Here is a 14,885-nt window from a genome sequence, read left to right as displayed (position 1 = left end):
TTTAAGCCAGTTTTTTTTTTTTAAATGTGACAATAAATAAGGCTGCATAAATAGTCTGGTGCCATCCCATTCAACAGTTAACAATTTTTGAAATACATTCAGGGAACTCGACAAAAATGGCCAACTCGTGCATAGTAAGGGCACAGTAAGGGTACAACTTATCAGGGAAAAACCAATGACAATGATGATGAACTTAAAAAAAAGAAAGTGGAAGTCTTAATTTCCAACGGGATTCTATTTGTTTTCAGGGTGCGTGCCAAGGCACTGACCTGCTTCGCCGAGTTCACGACCTCCACCGACCCCACCATTCAGCAGGCCCTGGCAGAGCTGTTCTACCCCTCCGTCAGCCTGACCACCCCTGCCCAAATCCTGCAATTGGTAGGTGCCAGAATATAACAATGAATATTCATAAACAAATCTTTATGAATTGGAAAAAAAAGTTGATGCCCAAAGCACTTCCAAGTTTTGTTGACGAGGGTGGTCTCATCCGCTCCGTTCACAAGTACCCCCTCACCGGCAAAGAAAGCACAGTTGGGGGTGACCGACCGATGCCATCTTGCCTGACTGCAATTCATTTGCCGCGAAGCGCGGCCACTGCGTGTGTACATAGTACAAATCCCCTGGTGTACGTGCGTCACACGCAAGGAACGGTGCGCGTCAACAAGCAAAATGTCCCGCCCATGGGACGTCATTGCTAGGTAAAAGGGCGCCCTCTTTTGTCGGCGCATGGAGCCCATACCTTAGAATTCTGTGCGTCTACAGTTACAAGTGAAGCTTGCTCAAAATTTTGGGGGATTGGATTATATATTTTTAAGGTAAAGTCGATTGCCCAGGGACACACATGCCATGACCCTACCCATAATGATACCCATACTAATCTTTCAGTTTTGGGACTTTTTTCAACTGTTCGAGACTTTTATCAAAGTTTCGCCACGTTCTGTGTTTCTTCATATACCGGTATCACACTTACACTTTACAAATTTATTTTTTAGAGTTTGGACAAAAACATCTTTTTGTGTTTGATAGGGTGCTGCAACACCGGGATCCAATCACCATGGCAACCAAGGTGACACAGACCAAACGACGGAGGGGGAGCAACAGGCCCAGGACGGGGCCACGCCCGGCAACCTGATGGGCGGGTCCCCGGCGTTGCTACTGGAGATGTCCAATGGCAGCCCTTGTAAGTAAATGGCCATGTCACTATTGGGTTCATAAAATTGCATATAGGTAAAGGACGTGTGCAGTTTTATGAAAATGGAATACTACAGTATAGTCACTTTTGAAGAAATAAAAAATTAGTCACTTTTGAAGAAATCGAAAATCGTTTCTTTAAAAAATCAAGTAAATATAACAAGTCCACATTTCAGAGACCCGTATTTGTTGGTGAATGTCAAGGTACGGGCACTTGCCAATCACGGTCCTTGTTAGTAAATTTTAAAAAGAATAGCCAATGGCATCGCTTGTTAAAAAATCCAATCATTTTCTCCTGATTATTAGCTAGCTTAGTTGTGACAGCCAATGTCCATGCTTGTAACAAAAGCCTTTGAGGTTAATGTATTATTTCGAGCATCTTTACTTCTGATTGGACACACCTAAATTCGTTTAACGATAATACAATTGTTTACGATAGGCCTAATATTTTAAAAGTTGAGATTATTTTTTTGGTTTTTTCATTTGTTAACTTTTCACACAGCCGACTCCGTTGGCCAGAACATTATTGCCATGCTTCAGAAGCGAGCTTGCGACGAAAAAGTGGGCGTCCGGAAAGCTGCACTCCAGGTAATGCTCGAAACGCTTGAGGCATTCCACTTGGAGAAGTGCCCGTTCTCAATTGGGCACACTCGCAGTTCCCAATTGGAACAGCCGGGAACAATGGGTGTGAACATACAGTGAAATCTCGATCAGTCAATATTCAAGGGAACAGGTTCAAAATTTGATTTAAGCAGCATTTTGAGTTAAGCAGGGTTGTGTATACTACTGAAGGCAATGGATTCTTTGTTTGACTAAACAGAGTTTGACTTTATTTGAGCTTTCACTGTGTAGGATTGTTTACTTTTATTCTTTCAATAGCCAGCCAAATTTCTCCTGGGGCAGCTGCTCAACATAGAAGAAAAAATTCAGCGTAATCATTAAAAGACTAACCCTCCTGCTATCTGAACAGTCACAGAGAGTCAACATATCAATCCTCTCCCCTGCCATGCCTTTTACACAGGCTAGTCACCAACGGTCAGATCATATTCCAAGCAAGCACCACAACTAGTCAAATTCAGTCAATAGTCAAATTCAGTCAACAGACAAAAGCAGGCAAGTGTAGCAGGCACGGCTGGCTTATCAATCACCTCCAGTCAAAGCATAGCTGTATCAAGTTACATAAACAGTCACTGCCAGTCAATCCTGCTTTATGTAGGCTGGGAGCTCTTAGCTGTTGAAAACAGTCACTTGATTGATTTTGACTGCAAAGACAGGAATGTATAGACCAAAAATTGACAGGAAAAATAAATCAACTTTGTAGAAGATCACGGAGAGTACTTCTTCACGCAAACTTACCAGATATTTCTTTTGACAAACTTGTGCAATTGACCTATCGCGGTAGAATGGCGTTAGAATCGCGTCAGCGCAGCTTGTAAATTATTGTCCAATTACATGACATACAAATGGACATGGAACGTGCAAAATCTGCGACGAACAAAACTCAGTGTACAAAAACTCCATAGGGTTGTCTAAGGGGCGTGGCTAACTCACAAATGGCCATAGGTCAATTAAGAGCAAGTTCAGGCGAGGACTATGGCTCACCATAGTTGGACTAACTTCACTCGAAAGGGGGATGGTTGGAAATCTTGTCGACTTTTTAGAACCGGACCGCGGGGCACGGGCTGGTCTGTTCTGATGTATTGTCCTTTTTCCTGTCTTAAAGGGGCACTAGGCCCTGAAATCCCCGAATTTTCCTGTTTTGGATTGTTTATTTATCTAATTTCAAACATCTGATTGAAAGGAAACCAACCTAATGTCGTACCGTTCCCGAGAAAAGACGGAAAAAAACCCAGTTGTTTACATCGGACATGATGGAGTACGAAAACGATTTTTCTGTCGTTCTTAGTCAATGTACGATCTGCACGTTGTGCGTGTCTTTTCAGCACCGCGCTCGTGAACAGAGGTGACCAATCACCAATGCACAAAATATGGTTTCTTACATGTCCGCAAAAGGCGAACACTTTACGGATGCAATCTCAATTAGCACCCAGACAGCTTGACTTTTTGGGGTCGCAAAAATGGACCCCGAAAGTCGTTCTCGCGCTCATAATACCGGAATAGCACAAAAACGCCCATTTTTGAAAGATAGTTGTGTGGCTGTTTATATCCTACTTTAAATTGCTCTTTCCGATTAACATCATTTTGTTCAAAGCGTGTTTTGTAGCCCATTTGGGCTGTTCCAGGACGCAGTGTCCCTTTAAGTTTTTGACCAGGATTAACCCCTAGCCTGGCCTATCTTGTTTCTCAGGCCCTGGAGAATGTTCTCCGTCTTAACGGCAGCACCATCACGGCCAAGGAGCTGAGAGTCCTTCACGATGCCTGCCTGGATCCGGCCCTGTCGGTCCGCAAGCAAGCCATCATCTCACTGACTACTCTGCTGATGGAAAAGAAGACGTGCGTCCCCCTGCAAAAGTAAGAAATATCCAGGCCCTTTGCAGTTTCAACGACATTTCAAATCAAAGTGGGGTGGAATTTTCAAACTTAAAGATGTGTGCTTGAGAGGGGTTCCTACATATTTCAGATGGCTTGAAAAGTTGCACAGGGAATTTTGAAATAAGGGAGACACAGTGGAACGCCGCTATACAGAACACCATTATACTGAACATTCGGCCGTACCGAACATCGTCCTTGGCTCCCGATTTTTGTGTACAAGCGAACATTGTTGTTGAAAACCGTCAACAGAAGAGTGACAAGTGGCTATTATTTCCCCAAGGCATAGAAGGGGAAAGCCACCCATCGATGTAGATAGTAAGCTCAAAACTGTGTAATTACATAATTCAATAGTCGGCACGTGTTCGAAGTTGTCTTTCAGTAACTACCAGGGCGTGCAGGGGTAAGTTATGAAGGGTGCCATTTATTGAAAAGTGAGTACCGGAGCACCGGCAGCTTAAAATCGCTATAACGAATGATCACTATTACGAACATTTTCTGTGGATCCCGCGATGTTCGTTATAGCGGCGTTCCACTGTACATTAAAAAAAAATTCATTTTTTCTTGGAGTTTACTATAATGGATCTTCACTTTTCCTTTGATTGGAATGTTTGGCGCCCTCTAGAGTTTGGCTTCAAAGTGTCCTTCCCGGCGTGATGGATCGAGAGGTCTCAGCACAGGAAAAATGCCTTCAGGTAATGAAATGTTTATATTGAAATTACTTCTGGGTTTTGATATGGCTCCGTTCAGCTACAGTTTCCAAGAAAACAGTTTGAAGTTTTTTCAGGTACTGTACAGTTTCTGAGAATTGGATGTTTAGTGTAACAAGCGTTTGTACGTTGCCTTTCACAGCTTCTTAAGGAGGTTTTGCTGGACGGCATCACCTCTCGTAGTCACAGTGACAACGAGGAATCCCGATTGTCTTGGAATCTCCTCGGCGTTCTGTCTCAGAACGACTCTGGGGATTTGAGGTAAGTTAAGTGTCCCTATTAGATGCCACATACTGATCTTAGCCAGTGCCCTAGAACTATCTCAGTCCCCCGATGTTGTCTTTTACAACCTTTCAATACCAAATGTCACTTTTCTAATTTTTTTTCCTTCTAAAAAAAGTTTCAACTGTCAATTCGTCGGGTCAAAGCAGAAAGGGCTTATACCATGCTTTAGGTCAATTTTTGTTTTTTGATGGTAACTGATTACTCTCAGTACAGTCTTTATCCCAAAGAGGTTTTATGTTAATTATTCATCCAATTAAAGGAGTAATTAAGAAATTTTAGAAGGCTCATAAGCCTTTTTTCTTTAAACAGGCAGTCATTCAGTTTGAAATAACTGATAATGTTGGGAAATGCAAAAAGGGCTTAAGAGCTTGTAGGCCCTTTTTGCACGCACCCTTTCGTCCTTTTGTCATTTTCTTTCAGTGTAATATTGGGATGCACCAAAAGGTCTTATTTTTTTAATTAGCTGAAATTAAATAATTAAGTTACAAAAAATGGCAAGTAATACTTAACTGTTAAGTTAAAGAACCCCCTTTAACAATACGCATAATTTAACCTATTTAAATAACATTTTGCAATTTTCAAAGCAGTGTGAATCTTCAAACTCGTTTATCTTGAAATACTGGAAAATGCTGAATGGGGCTTATAAGTCCTTTCTGCTTTGACCCCACGAATTGTCTCTAAATATATTAGACAGTCATTGAACTCCAGAGGAGATATCAATAATCTCTAGCAAAGAGATCAATATCGTGAGGTAAAGCAACACCACTGTGTTTTCCAAAATACCCCGCTATAAATCTGTCCATGACTTTACCCTGTAAACCTAATTTGAATTGAATTCTGCCTGGTTTGCCACCCATGACTACCACGTAGTATTCCGTTGTTTGTTTCAAGCTTCCGTTACTGCGCTTCTGTGTTAATCCGTCCTAAAACCAGTACTCTCTTGTCTTTTTCTGTGTTCTTGCAGACGTTACCTCCCTAAAGCCTGTCAGCTGTGGTCCAAGCAGAAACTCCTATCCAGCAGTCTAGTCCGAGCTCTGCTGTCACACATCAACCACGAGAATGACCAGGTATGGACTTTGTTCAAAAAGACGTTGTGGAGTCTTAGGCATAAACTAAAAACAACTCTGGGGTTTATCACTGGAAGGCTCTGCATATCTTCTAAAATCCAACACACTTTGGTCATTTGCAGCTATCCAAAAAATAACTGACAAAATTACTGTTAAAAAGCATACTTGGTTTAAAGATAGTAATGGCACTAAACTCCCTGTGAAAGTTTTCTTTCTGGCAAGCTGCTGTTTTGAAAAAAAAAAAAATAAATAAAAGAAGATCATTTCCAAAGATGCGTCTGAAGATGCATTTTTCGAAATTTCCATTAGTAGTTTGTTTTTAATTTGGCGAAGCCGTGAATGGGAGCGTTGACACACGCATGCGCTTTAGATATAATTCGTGTCGGTTCAGTGCGTGATATCGCCTATCTGCAATCAGCTGAATGAGAACATGTACGGGATACTGATTTCGGGCGCAATTCAAAACATGACTCGGCAACTTTTGAACTGAATTCAAGATCCTAGAATATTGTTTTCTCAGAATATACAGCTTTCGCTGGGCTAAAACTTCATCAGGTTAGTCGTTAAGCAACTGTCTTTAGATTTTGAGCACATTTGTTGCTTCAAATGAAAAAATAATGCACAAATGACAAACAATCTACTCTATCTTTAAAACCGATGGCTTAGCCGAGAACCAGTTTACAAGCAATATCAATGACATGACCTTTTGGTTGGTGACCCATTCTTGTTTAAAGCATTTTTTCCCCTGTTTAGCAGATTTCTATGCAAAGCAGCTTCCAGAAATTGGACCCTTTACAGGGTGGTCAAAACAAAAGAAGTTTACACTTTTTTAGAGGCAGGTTTTTCCAAATGGGGGAGACATGTTGAAATTGTTTATAGGATATTCCTATAGTACAAGATCTTGGTGGTATATAGTGAAAACGGCTCAAGTTACGAAAACGCGGCCGTTTACCGAAAAGTAGTCTAAACTAGTTGGCCGAAGCCTATCCACACACAAGGAACGGTGCGCGTCAACCAGCTAAATGTCCTGCCCATGGGACGTTGTTCGGTAAAAGGGCGCCCTCTTTTTTTAGCGCACGGAGCTCATGGCAGTCATGTAGACCTGATTTACATTATTGCAGTACTTTGTGCAAGCAGTGCTATTGTTTTGACCATATCTCGGAGAATTACATGTGGACAACTTGGTTTTTGACGATCTTTCTTTAAGGCCAAAAAAAAAAAGTCTCCGGTTTCTGGTATGGAGCTTGCCCAAAAAGTGATGCAGCGACGCGGCTTTTTTTTTTTTTTTACCTGATTTTTTTGCTTCAAATGTGTGCTGATGACTGCAAATGGTGCCCGACTAAACTTAGTGCAAATATATGGGAGTCCAGAGAGGCCACATAAAGCTTATTCTCGACCATAACCCAATCTAAAAACACGTTAAAATTGTGCAGCAGCAGTATTCCAGTCAAACCAGTGAGTTTGGCGGTTTTGGGACATCATCTTTCATTAAAAAAAAAACTTTTTCATTTTGCCGACGCGCATGGCTACGGCGACGCGCGCGCATACCAGAAACCGGAGACTTTTTTTTTTTGGCCTAAACCATTGCCATTTCTCAATTTAGGCTTTATTTTCAGCACCGTTTTCACCTTGCACCACAAAGATACTGTACAAGTTTGGGAATATCTTAAAACAATTTTAAACATGTCTCCCAATATTGAGGAATCTGCGTCTGAAAAAGTGGGGAAAAAATTTTGACCAAGCTTTATTCGAATTTGAAGCTTTGTTTTTTTCTTAGGCTGCATGGCTTCTGCTAGCTGAGGTCGCGCCCTGCTCCCCGAACTTTGACCCCGCGGTCATCCGGCAGGCCTGGGATCGCTACAAGCAGGCCGACTCCCCCGCCAATCCGGTCACTCGGCAGCGCGTCCTGTCTGTCATGGGCAGCCTGGCCGGTCGCTTCAACGACGAGGCGAAACGAGAGATGATCGCGGACCTCAAGGAGAGGCTCTTGGCGTTCGACGCCCAACCTGAGCTGAGCAGATCCCTGGTGACTGCCCTTAACAAGGTACTGGCTTCTTTTTTTTGGGGGGGGGGGGCGCGCTGGGCACAAGACGACTGTGTTTAGGGTTTGTGACTCATGATCAGGAGGGTCAGGGGTTCGAATCCAGCTGCCGGCCGTATATTGTGTCCTTGGGCAAGCCACTTGCCTCTCTCCACCCAGGAGTATAAATGGGTACCGGCATTAGCTGGGGAGTAACCTGCGATGGACTGTCATCCCATTCAAATTTGTGCATTTGCAACCCTCTGAAAAAAGAGGCTTTTATTGTGGGTGCCTTTATGCACAAACAGATCCGCTCTGCAAGTGGACTTTTTTTCTAGTCCCTACATGTTAGACGCTGATGGGAGTTGGAACCAGTCTACGTTGCACCAACTGAATAATTGTTGAGCATGAAAGTTCATTTTAAGTCCCATTATTATATCAAGTAAATAGAAGATACCTTTTTGGGACTTGAGTTACAGAGCTCCTATCAGGAGCTTGCGACACCATCGCGGTGTCTTTATCAACTGGCGTTGTTGAGGCCCTCACGTGTCCCATCACGTGACCAGGCTTGGTCACACAACAGGAGGCAGTAGAAATCTGCAGGCACCGCCCCCATATGAATAGAGATGGAGGGTACGAGCTGGCCCACGTGTACGACCGCCTCCTGTGGTGTGACCAAGCATGCTCACTTGAGGCCTCAACAACCCCAGTTGATAAAGACACTGTGATAGTGTCGCAAGCTTCTGATTATACGAGCTCTGTTAATTAAGTCCCCAAAAAGGTTCCCTCTATAATTGAATTATTGTCGTAAGTCAAATAAGTTGAAATTTGTGGAGTGACAATTCTATAATTGAACATGTCCCAATTTTTTATTTGTTCAATGTGTCATTCAAAAGTAAATAACTTAAACTGCTAGAAAATGGCAAGTTTATAAAAGAATCCTAAATTTTCAGTGTGAACTCAAATATAGAATTGACATTACATCTTTAAATCTTATAACCGTTCCAAATTTCAAATTGCATTTCCTAGTTGTGCCTGGCGGTTGACGGCACAGCAGACAGGACCAGCGCTCTCATGGAGGCCATCGCGGAGGAGATCCTCCAAGCCTGCAGCGCCTACCTGTCCAAGCTCGTCCTGGAGGAGAGCCCCTCCTCGACCCAGGTCGCGGTCAGTGAGGATACCCTGGTCCGTTACCTGGGTACCCTTGGGGAGGTGGCCTGCCTGTGCCCGGCCAAGACGTCGCGTCGCGTCATCATGCTGGTCCAGTCGCTGCTGGCCGGGCCTACCCGATTCGAAGGCAAGGGTTCTAGTTTGTTGGTAGTTGAAGTTAACTCCTAGGAGAATTTTGCGGACAAACCACGTGACGTACAATGTGTAACTGTCTCTAAAAAGAGTGTAACTGTCTCTTAAAAGAGTGTAACTGTCTCTAAAAAGAGTGTAAGTGTCTCTAAAAAGAGTGTAACTGTCTCTAAAAAGAGAGGTGGTCCGAAGTAATGTTGTGAAACCACGACCTGAAATTGAAACCGACCCGACCCAAAAACCGACTTCGGGTCGGGGCGGGTTGATTTTTCCATCATCTCAGTCGGGTCGGTACAGTTTCCTTTTTGCGTTAGCAATTTTCGGGTAGTTGAGTCTGACCCCCGAGCGAATTTTGCAGACAAACTACGTGACGTAACTGTCTCTAAAACGAGAGGTGGTCCAGAGCAATGTTGTGAAAACCCTACCTAAAAACCGAAACCCACACCCAAAAACCGAACCCACCGAACCCGAAACCGACGTGTTGGGGTTAGTTTTTCCATTATCTCAGTCGGGTCAGATCGGTTTCGTTTTTGCGTTTGCAATTTTCAGTCGGAAATTCACGCAATGGAATAATATTGCAGAGTTACTGTGTCCGCTACAACCAACGTCAACCCGGCACGCGAATGTGCATGTGGTTCGCGGTCTATCACGCACAGTCTGTAACATGTAGGTCCACCAGTGGGTAACGTTATGAGTCTTCACCGTACCGTACGGTATGATTCAGTTACTGAGAGACGACGATTTGTCATGCGACGCGTGTAAGTTCAGTCACAAAAAGCAGACACAGTTGCCCAAGCCAGATATTAGATTTTTATTCGGGTCAGTTCCGTTTCGGGTTGGTTCGGGTCGGTTTTTGCTTGATTTTATTTCTCTGGTCAGGTTGGGTCGGTTTAGGGGAGTTCAGATCGGTTCGGTTTGGATTCTGTTTATCTCATAATGTTTCAGGTCGGTTTGGCCTGGTCAACCCGACCCGATGCACAACATTAGTCCAGAGAAGAACCAGAGGAGTTTGATGTTCTGGTCAGTACACTTGCGATATTCTCCTGAAGACTGTCAAAGCATACTGAGCAGAACATACCTCAGAGATTTGTCAGAGAAACTATGGGACACATTCAGAATAAGCTTAGTCATGCGTTCTTCGCTCTTAAGTACACCAACCAGGGCCCAATTTCATAGCGCTGCTTAACAGCCGACTTTGTGCTTACCGAGCCTCTGTCTATTTCATAGGGACTGTTAAGCAGTAAGCTCAGCAAAAGCACGCTAAACCCCAGAAGAAAACTTTGCTTAAATCAGTGACGTAACAATTGAAATCTCCATGCGCGCGCAACCGTTGGCATGAGATAGTGCTTAAGCAACAGCATGATTTTCTGCTATAGTCAGCACAACTTTTCTGCTTACTGTTAAGCAGTGCTATGAAATTAGGCCCAGTACACACAGGCGGTGTGTCCCGTTTACTGGGTAAAAGTGGACAAAACTCTACTGTGTACAGAGTACGTTCCAGTGAAACATGAGTTTTTATCTCTGATGACGCATTCAAAATTTTACAATGGTCCTGTATCAACAAAGTACTTACCCTCCCTCCCCCTTACCGCCCCATTTTTCTTTTCTCCAAACAGGAGACTCCATTCCCAGCAGCCAGTCCTCCCAGAGCCAGCCTCCCCTCTCCCAGTTTGGCAACGCGACGGTCCTTTCGGACACGGTCCGGGCCCACGTCTTCATCACGCTGGGCAAGCTGTGCCTGCTGAACGAGAGCCTGGCTAAGCAGTGCGTGGCCGCGCTGTCCCGCGAGCTGGAGACCTCGCCCAACCCGGCCGTCCGGAACAACGTGGCTGTCATCATGTGCGACTTGTGCATCAGGTGAGTCTGAAAACGTGAGATGGTAGGCACGCCCCCAACTAGCCGCTCCCCAACCCCCCCCCCCCACAAACCCACACCCTTCCCCCACAAACCCCCACCCTTGTTCCAACGTGACTGCTGAACTAAGACCAACGATTTTAGTGGCAGTCCAGTGATATCCATAACTGTTGGTCAGTCGTCTTGTGAATATTAACATGAGTTATTATGAATCATTACCAGTCAATCACAAGTCAATCACGAGTCAATCACAAGTCAGTCACTAGTCAATCACAAGTCAATCACAAGTCAATCACAAGTCAGTCACAAGTCAATCGGAAGTTAGTCACAAGTCAATCACAAGTCAATCACGAGTCAATCACAAGTCAATTACGAGTCAATCACAAGTCAATCACGAGTCAATCACCAGTCAATCACAAGTCAATCTCAATTCAATCACGAGTCAATCACGAGTCAATCACAAGTCAGTCACAAGTCAATCACGAGTCAGTCACAAGTCAATCATGAGTCAATCACAAGTCATTCACGAGTCAATCACAAGTCAACCACAAGTCAATCACAAGTCATTCACAAGTCAATCACAAGTCAACCACAAGTCAATCACAAGTCAATCACAAGTCAATCACAAGTCAATCACAAGTCAATCACAAGTCAATCACAAGTCAATCACAAGTCAATCACAAGTCAATCACAAGTCAATCACAAGTCAATCACAAGTCAATCACGAGTCAATCACAAGTCAATCACAAGTCAATCACAAGTCCACAAGTCCGTCACAAGTCAATCACGAGTCAATCACAAGTCAATCACAAGTCAGTCACGAGTCAATCACAAGTCAGTCACGAGTCAATCAAGAGTCAATCACAAGTCATTCACGAGTCGATCACAAGTCAACCACAAGTCAATCACAAGTCAATCGCAAGTCAATCACAAGTCAATCACTAGTCAATCACAAGTCAATCACAAGTCAATCACAAGTCAATCACAAGTCAATCACAAGTCAATCACGTGTCAATCACATGTCATCACGAGTCCAGAAGTCCAGTCACAAATCCTTTCACAAGTTTCTGTCACAAGTTACAGTATATTAACAATAACAAATAGAAGGCCTCTGTCACACAGTTCATCTGAATATCTTGTGAGTTGGAGTCGGAAAGACTTGTGATGGACTTGTGTGGAACAACACTGCTCGTTGGATTGACGCGATCACAACTCTTGATACATATCCATAAATATCATCTTGTCCTTTCAGATATCCCAACGTGGTGGACCGTTACATCTCCAACCTGTCCATGTGCTTCCGTGACGAATCCCAGCTGGTCAGGAAGCAAAGCTTGACGCTACTCACCCACCTACTTCTGGTAAGTTGAGCACACAAATATGCTAAGCATTGAACATATTCGCTCAGTGTAAAAACAGGATACCAGCCAAAATGTCATGCAGTGTGTATTGCTTGTAACTGGTTCCCCGCTGATGTTTGAATCAATGATGCAACAATAGAAATCTCCATGCTCGTGCAAAATTAGCACATCCAGGGTTCGACTTTAGCGGTAGCCCGCTAGCCAAATGCTAGTCAAAACAGCGGTAGGCTAGTCAAACCATTCCTTAATAAGTAGCCTGGCTGGCGAGTCAAAAATTATTGGGCAACGGCAAAGATGAAAGGACAGGAAGAAATAAATCATTAAATTCAGAAAGCAAACCTGTATCAATTTGTGTCTAAAAGGTTAAATTATTAGATCTGTTTTATCAAAAACACTGACGAGATTGCCCCAGGATACACGTTTTACATGTATGCACATTGTTGTTTATGAGACACTCTATAAAAGAAAACATGCAGGCTAGTGAAAATACCCGCGGGCTAGTTAAGAGTCTGTTTCAGTAGCCCGGCTGGCTAGTTTAAAAAAAATTAAGGTCGAATCCTGACATCAAGGGCCAAGTTCGGGCAAGGACCATTAGTCGACTAGTGGTTGATTTGTGACGTACCTTACGCCTGCGCACTAATAGCAAAGTGCGAACGTCTCTAGTCGAATGCTGGTCAAAATGTCATTGCAAAACGTCTGGATCCTGGCTCCCTGCTGTACGTTATGAACGCGCGCGGCTATGGTTACCAGCGAAGCAACCAACCCCAGTAGGTTGGTTCCAAATAGTCGACTAGCGTAGTTAACCATCGTCGACTAGACAGAGTTCGGGCAAGCGTTAGTCGACCAATGGTTAACTATAGTCCTTGCGCGAACTTGCCCCAGGCTATGATATGGTGCTTAAAGGGAATATACAACATTTGCAAACATCGAAAAATAAAACTACCAAGTTTTTACGAAATACCTTACTAGGATGTTGGTAAATGACAGTCTCAAGCATCTTGTAAAATTAAGGCACTTGGTGTGAAGTCAATTTCAAGAAAATTGTATTTTTGTAAACATTTCCAACGGTGGTCGGCCGACCAGCGTTGGAAAAACCTAACTATTTTTCAACTCCTGCTCCAAATTTACCATTTTTTCAGTCCAAATTTTGTTTGCTATTGGTTACATGTTCATGATGAATGGGTGCATGCCAGCTAGACTGGTTCCCTTGCCTTACAATTTTCCATCATCTATAAATTGATCCATTTTATCTTTTGTGGAGTCAGGGAACCAGACTACTTGAACATTTTTGTTTTTCTTGGTTTTTCCAACCTATTCGAACACCAACCTTCAAAAATGTCAGTGTAACAATATTTGATCTATTATACTAACCCCTCAAATAGTTCATTTCTGAAAATTACAGCAAAAGCCAATGATGTACATTCCCTTTAAGGTTAGCACAATTTTCTTCCACAGTAAACAAAACTTTTCTGCTAACTGTTAAGCAGCGCCTTCAATAATATAACGTTATAGGTACTGGGTGTGCAGTGCATTTTGAAACTCCATGGAAAAACATAATCTTTAAAACTTGAGTCGGACTGGAATCCCCAAGTTCTTGGAAAATGTACGCACCACAAATTCATATATTTGAAAGTTTTGTAATTTCTTTCTCTCTTTTTTGTTTGTGAAATTAGGAAGACTATGTCAAATGGAGAGGCCCACTGTTCTTCCATTTCATCACGAGCCTCGTGGACGACGTCAAAGAAATCCGAGATTTTGGTATGTAAAGATCAATCCTGGGCCATTTCGTAAAACCTTGACTTTGTCCTCAGCCTTGTCTCAACCCCCCAAATCATTTGAAAGCCTTCACAACAAAAAACTGCCACTTTCTTACTTGTATTACAGGATTTATTTGATACTCCCGTGGCTGGAAAGTGACGAACAGCGAGAAGTTTGGGCCAATGTTGAGCCAGAATTTTTAAAAGCAGGGATCTAAATCAGAAACACTGGAGCCCCGATAGACAAACATAAAAAAAAAATGCTCATAAAATATATCATTTTCGACCTACCCTGGAAAATGTTTATGACATTAGGCCAAGTAAAAATAAAAAACATGTTTAGCGTCCTGCTTTTTGGAAAAAAAGGAAGGAGGCCCCATTTTTTTTTTCTATCCAAAATGGTCGCCAGACCGGGCTATTGTTCAAGATGGCCGCCAGCTGTTTTTTTTTTTAAATGGTCGCCACTTGGACTCAGGAATGACATACCAGCTTTATATGGGCTAGATGCAACAGACAAAGAGGCCAGAATGATGTCACTGTTCAAAATTCATCATTTTTTATTAAAAAAAATAATAAAGAGACGGCCTCCAAAAAGAACGTGGGCAGGGACGCTAAACATGTTGTTTTTTTTATTTGGCCTAACTATAAACTTATTTGTAAAATGTGACATCTTGAAAAATGTTAACATGACTTTTAAGAGGTGCAAACATTAACTGACACTTTTCAAGATATGTTCTAGGGCTTGTCAAAAAAAGTAGTTCCAGTGACTTTTAGATGCTTTGCATGGCATGGGTGGCTAGTGCGCAAAGTGCTCGCCTCTCACCACTGTGACCCGGGTTCGTTCCCAGCTC

General features: G+C 43.0%; 1 protein-coding gene across 1 annotated transcript in view; it reads left to right on the top strand.

The window, feature by feature from the left end:
- Window positions 1–14,885, top strand: part of LOC119725339 (condensin-2 complex subunit D3-like) — a 36,634-nt gene that overhangs the window by 10,489 nt on the left and 11,260 nt on the right. Inside the window, 12 exon segments of the mRNA XM_038196735.1 lie at window positions 249–378; window positions 1,027–1,180; window positions 1,694–1,779; window positions 3,500–3,663; window positions 4,307–4,376; window positions 4,534–4,652; window positions 5,641–5,743; window positions 7,521–7,787; window positions 8,793–9,060; window positions 10,679–10,919; window positions 12,169–12,277; window positions 13,951–14,035. Of these exon segments, the coding sequence (XP_038052663.1) occupies window positions 249–378; window positions 1,027–1,180; window positions 1,694–1,779; window positions 3,500–3,663; window positions 4,307–4,376; window positions 4,534–4,652; window positions 5,641–5,743; window positions 7,521–7,787; window positions 8,793–9,060; window positions 10,679–10,919; window positions 12,169–12,277; window positions 13,951–14,035 (1,796 nt within the window).

The sequence above is a fragment of the Patiria miniata genome, unplaced genomic scaffold (genome assembly GCF_015706575.1).
Source record: "Patiria miniata isolate m_02_andy unplaced genomic scaffold, ASM1570657v1 HiC_scaffold_19, whole genome shotgun sequence".
Taxonomy (NCBI): Eukaryota; Metazoa; Echinodermata; class Asteroidea; order Valvatida; family Asterinidae; genus Patiria; species Patiria miniata.
This window is presented reverse-complemented; position numbering and strand designations above follow the sequence as displayed.